The sequence below is a fragment of the Aquila chrysaetos genome, chromosome 21 (assembly GCF_900496995.4).
Source record: "Aquila chrysaetos chrysaetos chromosome 21, bAquChr1.4, whole genome shotgun sequence".
NCBI classification, from domain to species: domain Eukaryota; kingdom Metazoa; phylum Chordata; class Aves; order Accipitriformes; family Accipitridae; genus Aquila; species Aquila chrysaetos.
Genome location: NC_044024.1, coordinates 3,110,476 through 3,123,716, shown reverse-complemented (window position 1 = coordinate 3,123,716; position 13,241 = coordinate 3,110,476). Strand labels below are relative to the sequence as shown.

Sequence of the window (13,241 nt, the reverse complement as noted above, 5' to 3'; positions counted from 1 at the left end):
AACTATTTTCCATTTTTATAGATTGATGTAATTTTCAGAATGCTAAAATCTTTAGAGTTCTATGAGCTCCTTTTAGAAAAGAATGATAAATAATTAAGTTAATGATAAATTATTCCAATGAGAACCTTAACGACAAAACCATTAAATACCAAGATCTATTAGAGAACAGTCTGCAGTCATTATTAGTAGGTGATGATAAAATGCTCTCAGGAATTCGGACATGTTATTATAAATTGTATTACTAAAAATATCTTTGAAAAAAATAGAAGTCATTACAGTAGATTAAAAATCTTAGTTGAAAACCAGTCCTTGAGACAGATTTTGACATTTATTCTTAAAGAATCAGTCTTTAACAGCAATTACTAGCTTCTAGCTATGGTAAGATGTATTCAGCAAAAGGGTATTTTGCTCCTTTAAAATTTTTAGCATATACATTCAGTTAATCAGATTCTACAATCTGGGTTAAGATATTTCACTCAGTAATGAAAGTTCACATTAACATTAGACTAATGAAGGAAAAAAAAAAAAAAGACTACTGTAATAGTCTTATTTTCCCAAATAAAAGAAATTGGAACAATTAGGATACCCATTACATTCAAGTCAACAAATTCAGAAGCACATTATTATGTCATCTTTGCACAGCATAGTAAAGTTCTAGTCATGGTGCACTGTCCTCTGCTAAACATATTTGCATATTGAAATACAGTGTGCTATTTTTTATCTCTTTATAAACTGGGCTTACAAAACCTAGAATGTGGAAAGCCACATGCCTGCTGTAGTCTTACTTTAGAACTCAAAGAACATACAAAATACAGTCAGGTGCCAGCAATGAGAATTGCTACGTCAGTGACACACACGGAGTTTGTAAAAAGATTAGAATCACAGAAACTTTGATATTTACTGGCTTAAAATTATTGACTTCTTAATTTTAGCCAAAAAAATTACTATTTTTTTTTAATTTAGATGCTAAATATGGAAGAAACGTAGAAGAATGTACAACAACTCACTGAAAATGGTAACAGGTAGGCAGAAGTTTAAGATTTTGGTGGTTTACACTTCGGATTGCTCTAATCAATAACTTTTTATTGCTTTGTACATCTTCAGTATGGAAAGAAGGGCTCCAGGGAAAAAACATGTGTACTACTGCCTATGTTAAAGGATTTGTTAGCTTTCTCAGAGAGAGTAAAGCCAGATAATTAGTGGAAACTGCAAAATATGTTAACTTCAAAAATAATAGTTCCAAAAATATTAATCCCTACAATATTAAATTTCTTTACCACAAAAGTATAATAATTTAAATATCCACAATGCTGTAGTAATTTTGTATACCTAAACCTGATAATTTTGTAGCTGGGATTGCATAACTAGTATGTTCAGAAAAACATAAATCACTTTCATTAACCGACAGTAAACTAGTTTGTTTCCTAGTTCTCCAGTATCTTCTTTAAAGTCTCCCTATATAGACTTTGTTCCTTCTCATTTAGAAGATCTAGATATGTATTAATGGGATTCAGGATGCATACTACCAGCAATAGTAATTTCAGCATTTTTATAAATCCGAACTCTGTTTATGCTGGACAAGCACCTTTTCTCCTTTTTTAAAATAAAGGCTACCTGGCCAGCGATGACTCACTGATGATCTGTATAAAAACCCAAACTAATACAAAAAATTCTTAATGTTACAGACATGCACACACACAAAAAAGACTGACAAAAACTCAAACCGGTGCATTTGTGGATGACCGCACAGGCATTAAGTGCATGATACATTCGTCTATTAAAAAGAACTGAAAAAACAGCTGGACTGTTGAACATGATGGTGCTTATCAAGGGATTCCAGTAGTCAAAACCACCACAACAGTTATTCACCTCCACCCCAATTTCTTTGAAATGCATTATACATATTTGTTATGGTACAAATTTAGAAGACACAGCTCAGATAGTGGAACTAGGAATGCATAGTGGATAGAATACCTATATTCCTTTCTCTGCTGCTCCTGAAAATTCTGGGGATAAAGCAGAAGCGTGGTTCCTCAGTTCCTTCACTGCCTTATCAAACCCTAAACATCTATCAGGACTCTGAAGAATGAAAAAGTTCTGAGAAGTACAAAAATATAGAGTGCACCTCACAGAAGGAAGGTAGGTTATACCTTAATTTTTTTGTGAGAATTGTGCATATTCTACTCGCTGTATTGTATGCAAGCTTTAATATTACCTAGGATGGAGAGAGATGGAGCATTAACTAAACAGGAATTTAAGAACTACCTTGTTAGGCATTTGATCTGGAAATCAATGTACAGGATATTTTCTAAATATTTAGAACATACTGTATTGCACACCACCTGAAAACAAGTAATTTTGCTTTGACTGCAGCAACCCTGACATGAACCAGGACAGATGTTTCCCCTCAAGGCTCTTCAAATACATAAGCAAAGCCATCTGGATACTTACTTGAACCTCAAGAGTATGACCTCTCTTCATATTTGCATTAAAAAAAAAAAAAAAAAAAAAGCTTGTGTAAACTCAACTTTTTGTTAAGGAAACAGATTATCATCCTTTCGTATTTTAAGTCTATAATTCACTTTGACTCATTAGGGACTTAATCAAGGGAATTGGTTTGATTAACATGGAAATCAGAAATTATTATTAGACAAAAATGTGCTGGAAGATCATAAGACTACTTTCTGTCACTGAATGGGAAGCTCACCATTAACACCTGTAGCTGATTCATTCTTCTTATTAATATCCTAACTGTTACTAACAATAACTGACGATGGAAAAACAAATGTTCTCCTGTTATCTTACTTAGTTATTTTCATTAACTAATGGAGAAATACAGCAAGATTCCAAGTAGATGCAATATCTGCTACTGGAAGACATACATTACTAAGCGTTTTTGAAAGACTGAACCCTGAGAATAAGTAACATGTGGCAATTTGTTTGGGAACAGAATGACATCTTTTGGGGGAAGAAGTTGTAATTCTCATGACATCTTTTGCCTTTGCTGTTCCTACTTGTATTTTACAACACACAGTGTGCCGAAACACAGATGGTGTGATCTGGCACTACATTTACAGATTTACCTCCATCTAAAATGAGCTCTCATTAAGACTCAAATTTACAATTCCACAAATATACACCTAGGATATTAATTTAATAAATATCTTCACAGCAATAAATTAGTGCTGAAATTATTTCCTTGTGCCAGTGCTCTTAACACACTTATTTTAAAGTATGTAATTTGACAATGAACAGTATGAAAGGGTATTAGGCTGCTGAACATGTATTTAGAATCGCAGAATCATAGAATAGTTTGGGTTGGAAGGGACCTTTAAAGGTCATCTAGTCCAGCCCCCCTGCAATGAGCAGGGACATCTTCAACTAGATCAGGTTGCTCCGAGCCCCATCCAACCTGACCTTGAACACTGCCAGGGATGGGGCATCTACCACCTCTCTGGGCAACCTGTGCCAGTGTCTCACCACCCTCATCACAAAAAAAAAAAAAAATCTGCCTTATATCTAGTCTAAATCTACACTCTTCTAGTTTAAAACCATTACGCCTTGTCCTATCGCAACAGGCCCTACTAAAAAGTCTGTCCTCATCTTTATTATAAGCTCCCTTTAAGTACTGAAAGCATAGCATCCATCATTCCAAAGAATAAGCTTATCAAGTATGAAAATGCAGCCACATTAGTTAAAAACAACAGCTATTCGGAGATAACATAACAAACACGATACACAACAAAGCAAAGGTGTTAGAACTGAAGGAGCCCTTCTAGGCCTACATCCATTTGTTTCATCTTCTACATAGCTGCAGGCAACTACAATGTAATCATTTTCATCAGTTCTTCAAACACCATCCTAGACAGACCTCTTAAATTCTACCACAGATTTACTTACAGATGTTTGTATGGATGCTTGCTCTTGCACAATATTGTTTTTACCTTAAAGAGTTCTTTCTCTTTGGTCTTTATAGCCTCTGTCTGTTAAGAAAGAGGAATTCCGTCTCAGACCTAGCTGGCTGGGTTAACCAAATTGAAATCCTTAAAAAAATTCTCTTCATACGAGACAGATGATATGTTTTCTTTTTTACCCATTACATTTTTTTAATGTTCATACGTAACTTCACACCTTTGATGACTGGAAATGACCCGAACATCACATAGTATTTCAGACAAGATATTACCAATGTCAAGACAATGGCATTAAAACTCTATTTCTCCTGGAAACTTGTTCCTGATTAATTCCAAGTTCATCTTTGCCATTTTCCATCACATCACTTCTATGGCGCTCAGTTGATTTGGGATTAATTACTACATTCTGACTCTGGAGTCTTGCCAGTTGCTCCCGAGTAACATCTCGCTTTCAACAGGAATTACTAAAAGCATTATTATTGCTCTCTGTCCTGTTAAATGACCTTGAAATTCTAATCCTCAAAAAAAAAAAAAAAAAAAAAAAAATTGTCAGTTTTCCCTAGTTTATCAAACACTTTTCCATCGAGAAGTAGATAAAATATTTTACAGATGGTCAGGCAGCTAGATCAATACTTGTTTGGATCTGCAATATTTCTGTTGTCTGAAAAATTATCAAAGGTAGAACATTAACACAGTTTAATTTTCATAAAATTATGCTGCATTTCACCTAATATGCCATTTTCCTTCATGTCTTTAGTTATTGTTTCCTCTCTAAATCACCTACAAAATCTTGCAAAGTACTCACTAGTAAGTTTTGCCTTCTTACATTTCCCCAGCATACAATGTTATCGTAAAGCAGACAATTCATTAGAAATCATTGCTTAGGGACTTGCAATTGAAACTTTCAGTCTCTTCAGTAAACTCAGGTGAAGACGATTTGGCATTAAATTACCTAACTTTGCGTCCTGAATATATACACCTATATATTTATTATGACTGGTTTTCTTTGTTCTATGTTTGATACTATCATTGTTATGGAAAACTGAAAGAAACAAGTATTTCTTGGCTAGTGACTATCTTGGCTTTAATTTTACCCTATTTTCACTGCATAACAGTCCCAATTCTTTGACTAAAGAATCATGTCCCATAAATAAAACAACTTTAAAAAAATTACAATATGAAATTTGCTATTTCAACTAAGCAGCAGAAAATATACTATCCACAGAACCTAAGGTATAATTATTAATTTTGCAAACAAATAAATGTACAGTGGCAAATTCAGCACTTCTGTATAATTTTATAGGAGAGGAAGTAAAAATCTACAAGGCACTGGCAGAACTAGTGCCTGTTGCAACTGTAGGGAAAAATAAAGAGTTAGTGTGGCAGTAATTTAGAACATATAACTTATTTTTAAAGTTTCTGATGCTGTTTTATTAAAATCTAATAAGCAAGAAGGACAAGCAGAAAAGCAAATAAGGAAATTGAATAATGATTAAATGATCTTAACAGCCAGTGGTGAATCGCCTGATTTAATTAATTTCTTGCTTAAAGTACTATTATTTTTTCTTTGATCTTTATAATTGTATTACAGAGTGTTCCTTGGTTAGACCAGATTCCACATAATAAGTCTTTTATTTCTAACTCTTTCAATTGTTGCATTATATAACTTGTAAGCTGCTTTCCTGTCTTTTTTTTTTTTTTTTTTAACTCTCAACTACACTGAAAAGTTATTTGAAAAGTAAAGTAAAACAAGTGGTCTTGTTTTGTTAATATTTTTAATATATTTGTTAATATAACTGGTTTAGTGGGGTGGGAGAAGAGTATGAATATAGCTACCTCCTAGCTATCTGATATTTCTTAATACAGATAATGCTTTATATTAAATGTGTATACTAATTGTAGGTAAAAAGAATAATTTGAAAACATACAGCCAAAACATTCTAGTCACATCAATCCCAAAATGCTTAACTCCATACATCCACCAATTCAATGAGACCGACGTTGTCAGCATGCTTAATCCTCTGCTATAGCTATAGAAGTCCAGAGAACTGCCTCCAGGATTAGAAATGCTATTATGGGTGTTGACTCCACTCAAATGCATTGACGGTACAAGTATTTCTAATTCTACATCTTCTTAAACCTGTTTAAAAGCTTACTCTTCTCACAATTTCAAAACAGATAATGATTCTTCTCTTAAAATGGACCTCCTGATGGAGAGTCAAACTTAAATTGAAATTACAGGTTTTGTTTTTAAAGGAAAAAATCAAATAGAAGTGTCCGCTTAGTTTCATTTTTGCCTATGAATGAAAAATGAACACAAACCTTTTTAAAAGAGTGAACAGCTAGTTGGTAATGGCTACATTAATGTAGTCTCATTTATACTATTTTAGCACAGGAGTACTACCCTACACATGAATGAATGCTTTCACTGGACAGCTCTGTAACTCAATGTTAGATATGCAAAGTATTACAGTTGGGAATTTAAAGAGGTTGTTGAGGAGGATCATGCGTTAGGATGACAAAGTGGAAGTGCTCAAATTATCTCGCTTACCAAAAAAAAAAAAAAAAAAAAAAAAAGTTCAGAGGCAATTTGATTGCATCCTAGAAATACCTAAATGAGAAACCTGCTCTCCAATCTAATAGATAAAAATATATCAAGATCAAAGGACTGGAAGCTTGTGCCAGACAAATGTAGACTACAAATAAAATGATTTTTTTTTTTCCCCAGCAATAAGAATAATTAACTACCGGAAGAATTTATTACAGGTTGTGGGAACATCAATGAAAGTTTTAAAACTCAAATGATCTTATTAAATGAGTGAATATGAATCTATCTAGAAAATACACTGGCCTAGTTCAGTCAAAATCAGATTAAGTGATGCCAGTTGTCAGTTATATGTTTGGAATCTATTAAAAGAGATCCATACTTTCTCTAATCAGGAAAGTATTTTCACTAGTGGCAATACAAAATGACTCTATCTAATCATCTTCAGAACAGATTCTTTCAAAACACGTTGTGTTGAATGGGATTCATATTTGATAGACTACCAAAATGCTACAGAAACTTCAGTCTTAAGAAAATGTCTCCGTTACGACTACAAAGATAAAATTTGTTGGATGCAGAATCTCTGAAGCATACAAATATCTGAAGAAGTACATTTCTGCATCTTTACATTGTATAACTTAACCTGTGTATATATTTTATGAAAGCATGGAGCCTCCCTTACCAATGAACAGGTAAAAGCAGGAATAAGAAATAACACTAACATCTATATTTTTATCATCTAGGCTTTTAATGCTTTACGTAGAGTCTCTATGGAAAACTAACAGGACACTGGAGACCATGGATTTCACTGGATACATATATTGTAAATAATATTTTAACTATCTATCTTGAAAATTCTGTAACAACCCAGGAAGTATTTAGGATACTATATGTAGTAATTTGCCTCTTCACAGGGCAATGATAAATGCTTCGTATGAAATAAATTGAACAGAATGATACATTAGAGAAATAAAGAAACATTCCACTTCTTTCAGCTCCAAAACAAGGTAAAGGGAAAATGCAAGCCATCATAACTGGTTATAAATCAATGCAAACTTTTGCTGCAATTTTATTTTAGAGGGAATGAAGATGTGACGTTTAACCTAAAAAAGGGGAAAAAACATTGAGTAAAAGTTGGAGAGAGAGAAGGCGCGCGTGAGAGAGAGAGAGGGAAGGAAGCAAGCATTTAATCTCCAGTCCAGAAATCAAACTAATGGTAGAAATGGCACTACCAACTACCAGGCAACAAAAACGGCTGGAGAACATTGTGAGAGAAGTGAGAAGCACAAAACAGCTGAACAAGCACATTTTGGCTAGGTATAATTTCAAACCGCTTTGATTTTTCTTTTTTACAATTTTACTTCTACTAGCGCTTGCTTTTGCTAAACTGGAGTCAAAGGCTGGTATGAGAAAATGTTGGGTTCTAGTGAGAACTTTGTGCAGCACAAATCCATTCTCCTCTACTTAGTGAGCAAGACAGTTTACCGCTCTGGAAAACCTGTAAGACCACCACAGATATGCAAGCTTTTCTTTTGTAAGGTTATTCAACTGCCCTCCCCAATCAATGATTTCAAATGGGTTACACCTCATTTTATGAGCTGGTCTTGCTAGTATTAAAATATTGATTACATGGAAATTTAACAAGCTGTTGCCTTTGAATTATTCTAGTCCACTAATGGAAATCATGGTAATTATAAGCATGATATTGATCATCACAACTTGTGATAAGTTGGGTGAAGAAGGAACACAGCTAAGTGTAGTTTGCAGCAAGACGTACCAGAATTGACTTAAAGGGCACACTTGAAGATCAAAGTGATACTTAAAACATTAAAACTTCCAGTCCATGACGGGAAGAGGGTTGGACATACACCTCTGAAACATGCAAACACTCAATATTACTGTCTGACTTTCCAAAGTCACAGTGAAGACAGAATAACACTTTCCCAGCCATTTCAAAGGAAGAATAAATTCCCGAAAGAAACAGCTTGCCATTTATCTCTTTTCTTAGCTTGTTATAAACTTCAGAATGAATAATTAATAGTGGGGTTTTTTTAGAAAAAGGTATTTTATGCCACTTGACTCAGCTGTTGGTACTGTGCCCTTAGCTGGAAAGGGATTACAAGTATCAAACACCTTGGGCCTGTTGTAATAACACACATGGAAAGAGTTGCTATCCAGAAAGCCAATTCCTGAGTAGCTGAATGAGGGGATTTCACCTTGGCGAGTAAAGATTAAATCAGGTCTGTCACTTGAAAAGCATGTTTGATGGAGAAAGCCAGTCTAATGCATATTTCAACTTGTAACTATGACAACTCATAGAACCTCTCCAATATAGGTAAAGAGCTGCATGTTGCATTAACATTTAAAGTGTAAATGAATAAGTTATACTTCTTTACAAGAGAAAATATTTTCTCTCTAATCATAAGATTTTTCTAATCAGACTTTCATATTTCCACCTCACACAAACGACAGACAGAAAGATTTCTTAATTTTGCTGCTGCTGTGTTAGGAGATGGGGTTCAGCAAGACAAAGTTAAAGGGCTAAATTATGAGCACTTTAAGTAGTTATCATCTTCACTGTCACAATGCTTCTCATGCCTAATAAGTAGGAAATACAAGCGTTTCTTTCACCTGTAGTTCCAGCAACACTGCTTCCATTCTTCTGCAACATACAATTTTATTTTTTTTTAAAAGGGACAGTCCCTATGACTTAAGATAGTACTGGGACAAAATGTGACTGCGTTTTTTCCAGTAATCATCAACACTGGAACTAACATTAGTTATAAGGCAGCAATGTGTGTCATCACAAAATAGGAAGAAATATATAACCATTCAACCTTGGATAAGGCTCTGACAGGCTTTTAGGTAAGCGCTCTGATAGGCTTTTAGAGCACAATTACAAATAATTTAATCAAATAAACAAATGAATAAATCTTCAGTGAAGTCACGTGTGTTTTAAGTCAGGATACAATTCTATGAATGCCGCAGAAACATATTATTCCTGCATTTCTACATAAAACGAAATGTAGTTTTGTATAGATACAGTACACAATACAGCAGACAGCTGTGAAAGAAATGCAATGGTAGGCATGTTTAAACATACGCAAATCATGTACTGCAATACCTTGGGCTCAGCATATACTTCTGCATATACATGCTTATGTGATTTTATACCAATTAATAGTTTCACTAAGTTTATAAAACTGCTCATCTGCCTAAAAATAAATCTGCATGCAAGAATGCACAAAAGCAAAATCTGACAGATTTCTATCAACACTTTAATCATCTTTACATGTTTTTTTTCTCCCACAACAGATTCAGAATATATGGCTGTTACAGCACTTCTGCATTTTTAATCTGAATCTTGTATTAAACAGAATGCAAAATTCTGTTTAAGAGGGAAAAGTTAAACTAGCTGGCATATCCACAATGAGAAGTCTAAGAACTTCAGTGAAAAAATCTGGGATCTCCTTATATAAAGAGTATGGTGTTAAACAGCAGATGTACAAAATGTAAATTTGGCTTAATCCTTCTGGGCTGGTTACTAAGTCAACTTGTGCCTTTTCTTATTAAGCATAAGCAGTGGTTACGATATTTTGAAAGACATAAATAATAATCTAGTTCGGCAAAGTTACCTTCTACGACGAATTATTACCTTTTTAGCAGTGGGAATAGGCAAAGACTGCAGAACAGAATTTCCAAAATACTTACCACAGTTTGATGGTTGACCTGGATCACCTCATCACCAGCATGGATTTTCTTACATTGGTCAGCAGGAGACTAAGGACAAGAGACAATAATTAACTTTACATGGGGGGGGGATGGGGAAACGAAGGGCAGGAACTAAACCAACGAATGTTGAAGGAGGCAAGAAAGCTGTGCCCAAAGAAGTATTATTGCTATCAAATAACAATAATCGGTCATATTTATGAAAACTGTATTTATAAGGAACTATGTTTTTGCTGGTTACAGATGGCAATTTGATGAAGTAATCTAGAATCCCACTTCCATTAGTGGTGAACAGCCCTTTTGACTGGTCAAATTATTCTAGCTTCTTCACCTCTCTGTGGGGAGTATGAGCTGTCACAGTCTTGCTGGGAACACACTGAGTGAATTTATATCACATTGAAGTAAATCTGTTAAGTCAACAAATACTGAGCTTACTGCATGGTCAGGGACAGGACTGGACCAACCATGCGTGTAACAGAAAAGCAGGTCTCCCAGTCCTTTATATAGCAGTTTTACTGCTTAAGTGCACTGAAGATACTCTGCAAATACACCAGCTCCAGCACTTCCAACACAGTACTAGATTAACCATTTGAACACAGAAGGTGGTAATTTACAAATGGATAATGTCGGTGACAGACTAGCTCTTCAGGAGATATTTTTTATATATATATATATACACACACACACATACCTAAACACACACAGTATTCCATATATACCATTCGCATAATTTGGGGATCACTGAGCTGAAAAACTCCCTTATCCTAAATAGAGCTTCTTCTGATAACATTAAAATGGATTAAAACCCATTGAAAAGCTACTTGAAAATGGTCAACTGCTATTTAGCAAACCATTTTTAAATGCTTCAGTGAAACCAGATCTTAAATCTGTAAGGCATGCAGATCAGCAGTCATAGCCAAGAGTAGAGAACTGAGAATTCAAGGGAACTTACTTGCATTGTGCACTAGCTTACAAGAGTGTTCTACTGACACAGAGTACACCAACTTGAAATTCAGGAGAAAATAACCAGAAAAGAATTAAAGAGCTGAGACATCACCTTGAAAAATAAATCACAGTGGAAGTTAGCTATTAAGGAAGTGGACCAGCCCAGGAGACTTGGACAAGGTTGAATGTTTACTCTACTTGTTAGAGTCAGAGAGAGGAGTGGACAGATTGTCCCATCTCCAACAACACAGAAACATTTAAAGCAAAATACTCTTTGAGTAACAGTTCAAGTTCCCTGTCCAAGTAAGCAGACTCCTAAGAAAGGCAGAAAAAGAGCCACTTGCAGCTACAGGGAGTGGTCAAACTCTAACACTGTTGAAGAAGATCCTCACAGAAAAGGAGTTACATTATCAAAATTTAGTTCAGTTCCTGGATGTTTTTTGGATTCAGCCTATGACATAAATTGCCCATGGCACACGAGCCAGATGTCAAATGCAAAGGAAGAAAAGATTTACCCGAACTAAAAGTGACTTGTAGAAGTTTATATTCATGACCTCACTGCATACCAGTCAAGACTTCCAGGAAACACACAGGAGCTCTTCAGCTGGACAGTCTTCACCAACCAAAAATCCCACCCATCATTTCCATCCCTTTCGTGGATAGAGATTAAAAAAATAAGATAAATAAAAGGAACAAAACCCCAAATCGCCACTGGGAAGAAAATGACTGCAATTACTTCTGAATAAAATGCCGATGACACTCATGTATGAGAAGGTCAACTTACTCTCCAATAGTCAGCACCTGCTGACTAATCAATAGATTCTGCAGTTTGCACAGGTGCTGAAGAGTAGTAGGAGACATAATTAATTATTCAATCAGTAGGGAAAAAAAAAGCCAATAGGGCAAATAGCCAATATTTGACATAGTGATTCCAAGTGTGTTGTAGGTGCTATTCCAAGCACAGCTTTTACGTTCAGCTTACTGCTTGCTTATCATTCCTAACCTTGCTCTGCCCAACCTCCCCAACACAAGCTACCTTCCAGTTCCTCACCTGCTTGATTTCTGCTTGTTTTTTCATAAGGGCTTCTGTCTCTCCTGTAGTGGGGAGTCTAGCCCTTGAGCTAAACTACTTGGTCATCACAGCCAGATCTCAACTCCTGCCATCTGAGTCCTTCTGCACTAAAATAAACAGGATTTTACCTATGTACTTTATAGGATGGCGTGCAGAACTACCTGGATCCAGTGTCAGTTTCTCCTTTTAGTGGAAACTTGCAGAATTTTGGCAGACTGGTCTTTCACACAGGACTAAACATATAACAAAGATATTTCTAGAATTCAGTGTGAACACAAATTGATCACTTTAAACAGTGAATAAAAGGTAAGCAGGAAACGCAGGTAAACATCACCATTTGTAACATTTAACTTCAGCTGATGTTAGTTGGAAAAGCAAAGGCCTGGTCCTTTCTCTTTTTAGCTACTTTCCTGGCTTTGATGAGACTGAGCTAATTATTATCTTTTAAAATTAAACACTGGCTCTGAGGTCAATTATCCCTTCAAAAGGAATGAAAAATCAATTTGCTGAAATGCCAGAAATTAAAGGTCTTTGAAGCTAGTTTATCTGAACATGTGATTACAATTTTAGCAAAAACAAAAAAGCAACTTCATATGGTGGTGTCTTATCAAAAAGTTCTGACATCTAAAGTTTAGTCAAAATAAAAATAAAAATTTTAGTGGCTGGCAATTTAGTAACTCCTCATGTGAATTTCAATTATAAATATATAAATATTTTCCCTACAAACTGCATTATATTTCTAAAATGAATTACAGTAAAAAAGTGGATTAATTATAGCATGAGTAATTCAATCTATGAACAAAATCTGTTGCAACATAATCAAGATGGATCATTCATAAGTTTCAGGACCCAAGATATACATACATTTATTTTAAGACTTCTAAATGCTGCCAATGGCGTTAATACAAATAAGCAAAAAAAATTTAAGTTTAATTTGTGTTAGACTTGTCTTCACAAACTGTGACACATAAATCATCAGGCTTTCCATGGGTTTGTGCTGTCTAAAAACTGAGTGACAAAAACTGCATGATGCAAT

At 34.8% G+C, this 13,241-nt stretch overlaps 1 protein-coding gene across 3 annotated transcripts in view; it reads right to left on the bottom strand.

Moving 5' to 3' along the window:
- LOC115333553 (connector enhancer of kinase suppressor of ras 2-like) overlaps nt 1-13,241 on the bottom strand; it is a 212,381-nt gene that overhangs the window by 72,638 nt on the left and 126,502 nt on the right. For all 3 annotated transcript variants that reach the window (XM_029996622.1, XM_029996623.1, XM_029996624.1), the window contains exon 8: nt 10,171-10,239. In XM_029996622.1, coding sequence (XP_029852482.1) covers nt 10,171-10,239 — 69 coding nt within the window. The remainder of the gene's footprint in view (nt 1-10,170; nt 10,240-13,241) is intronic.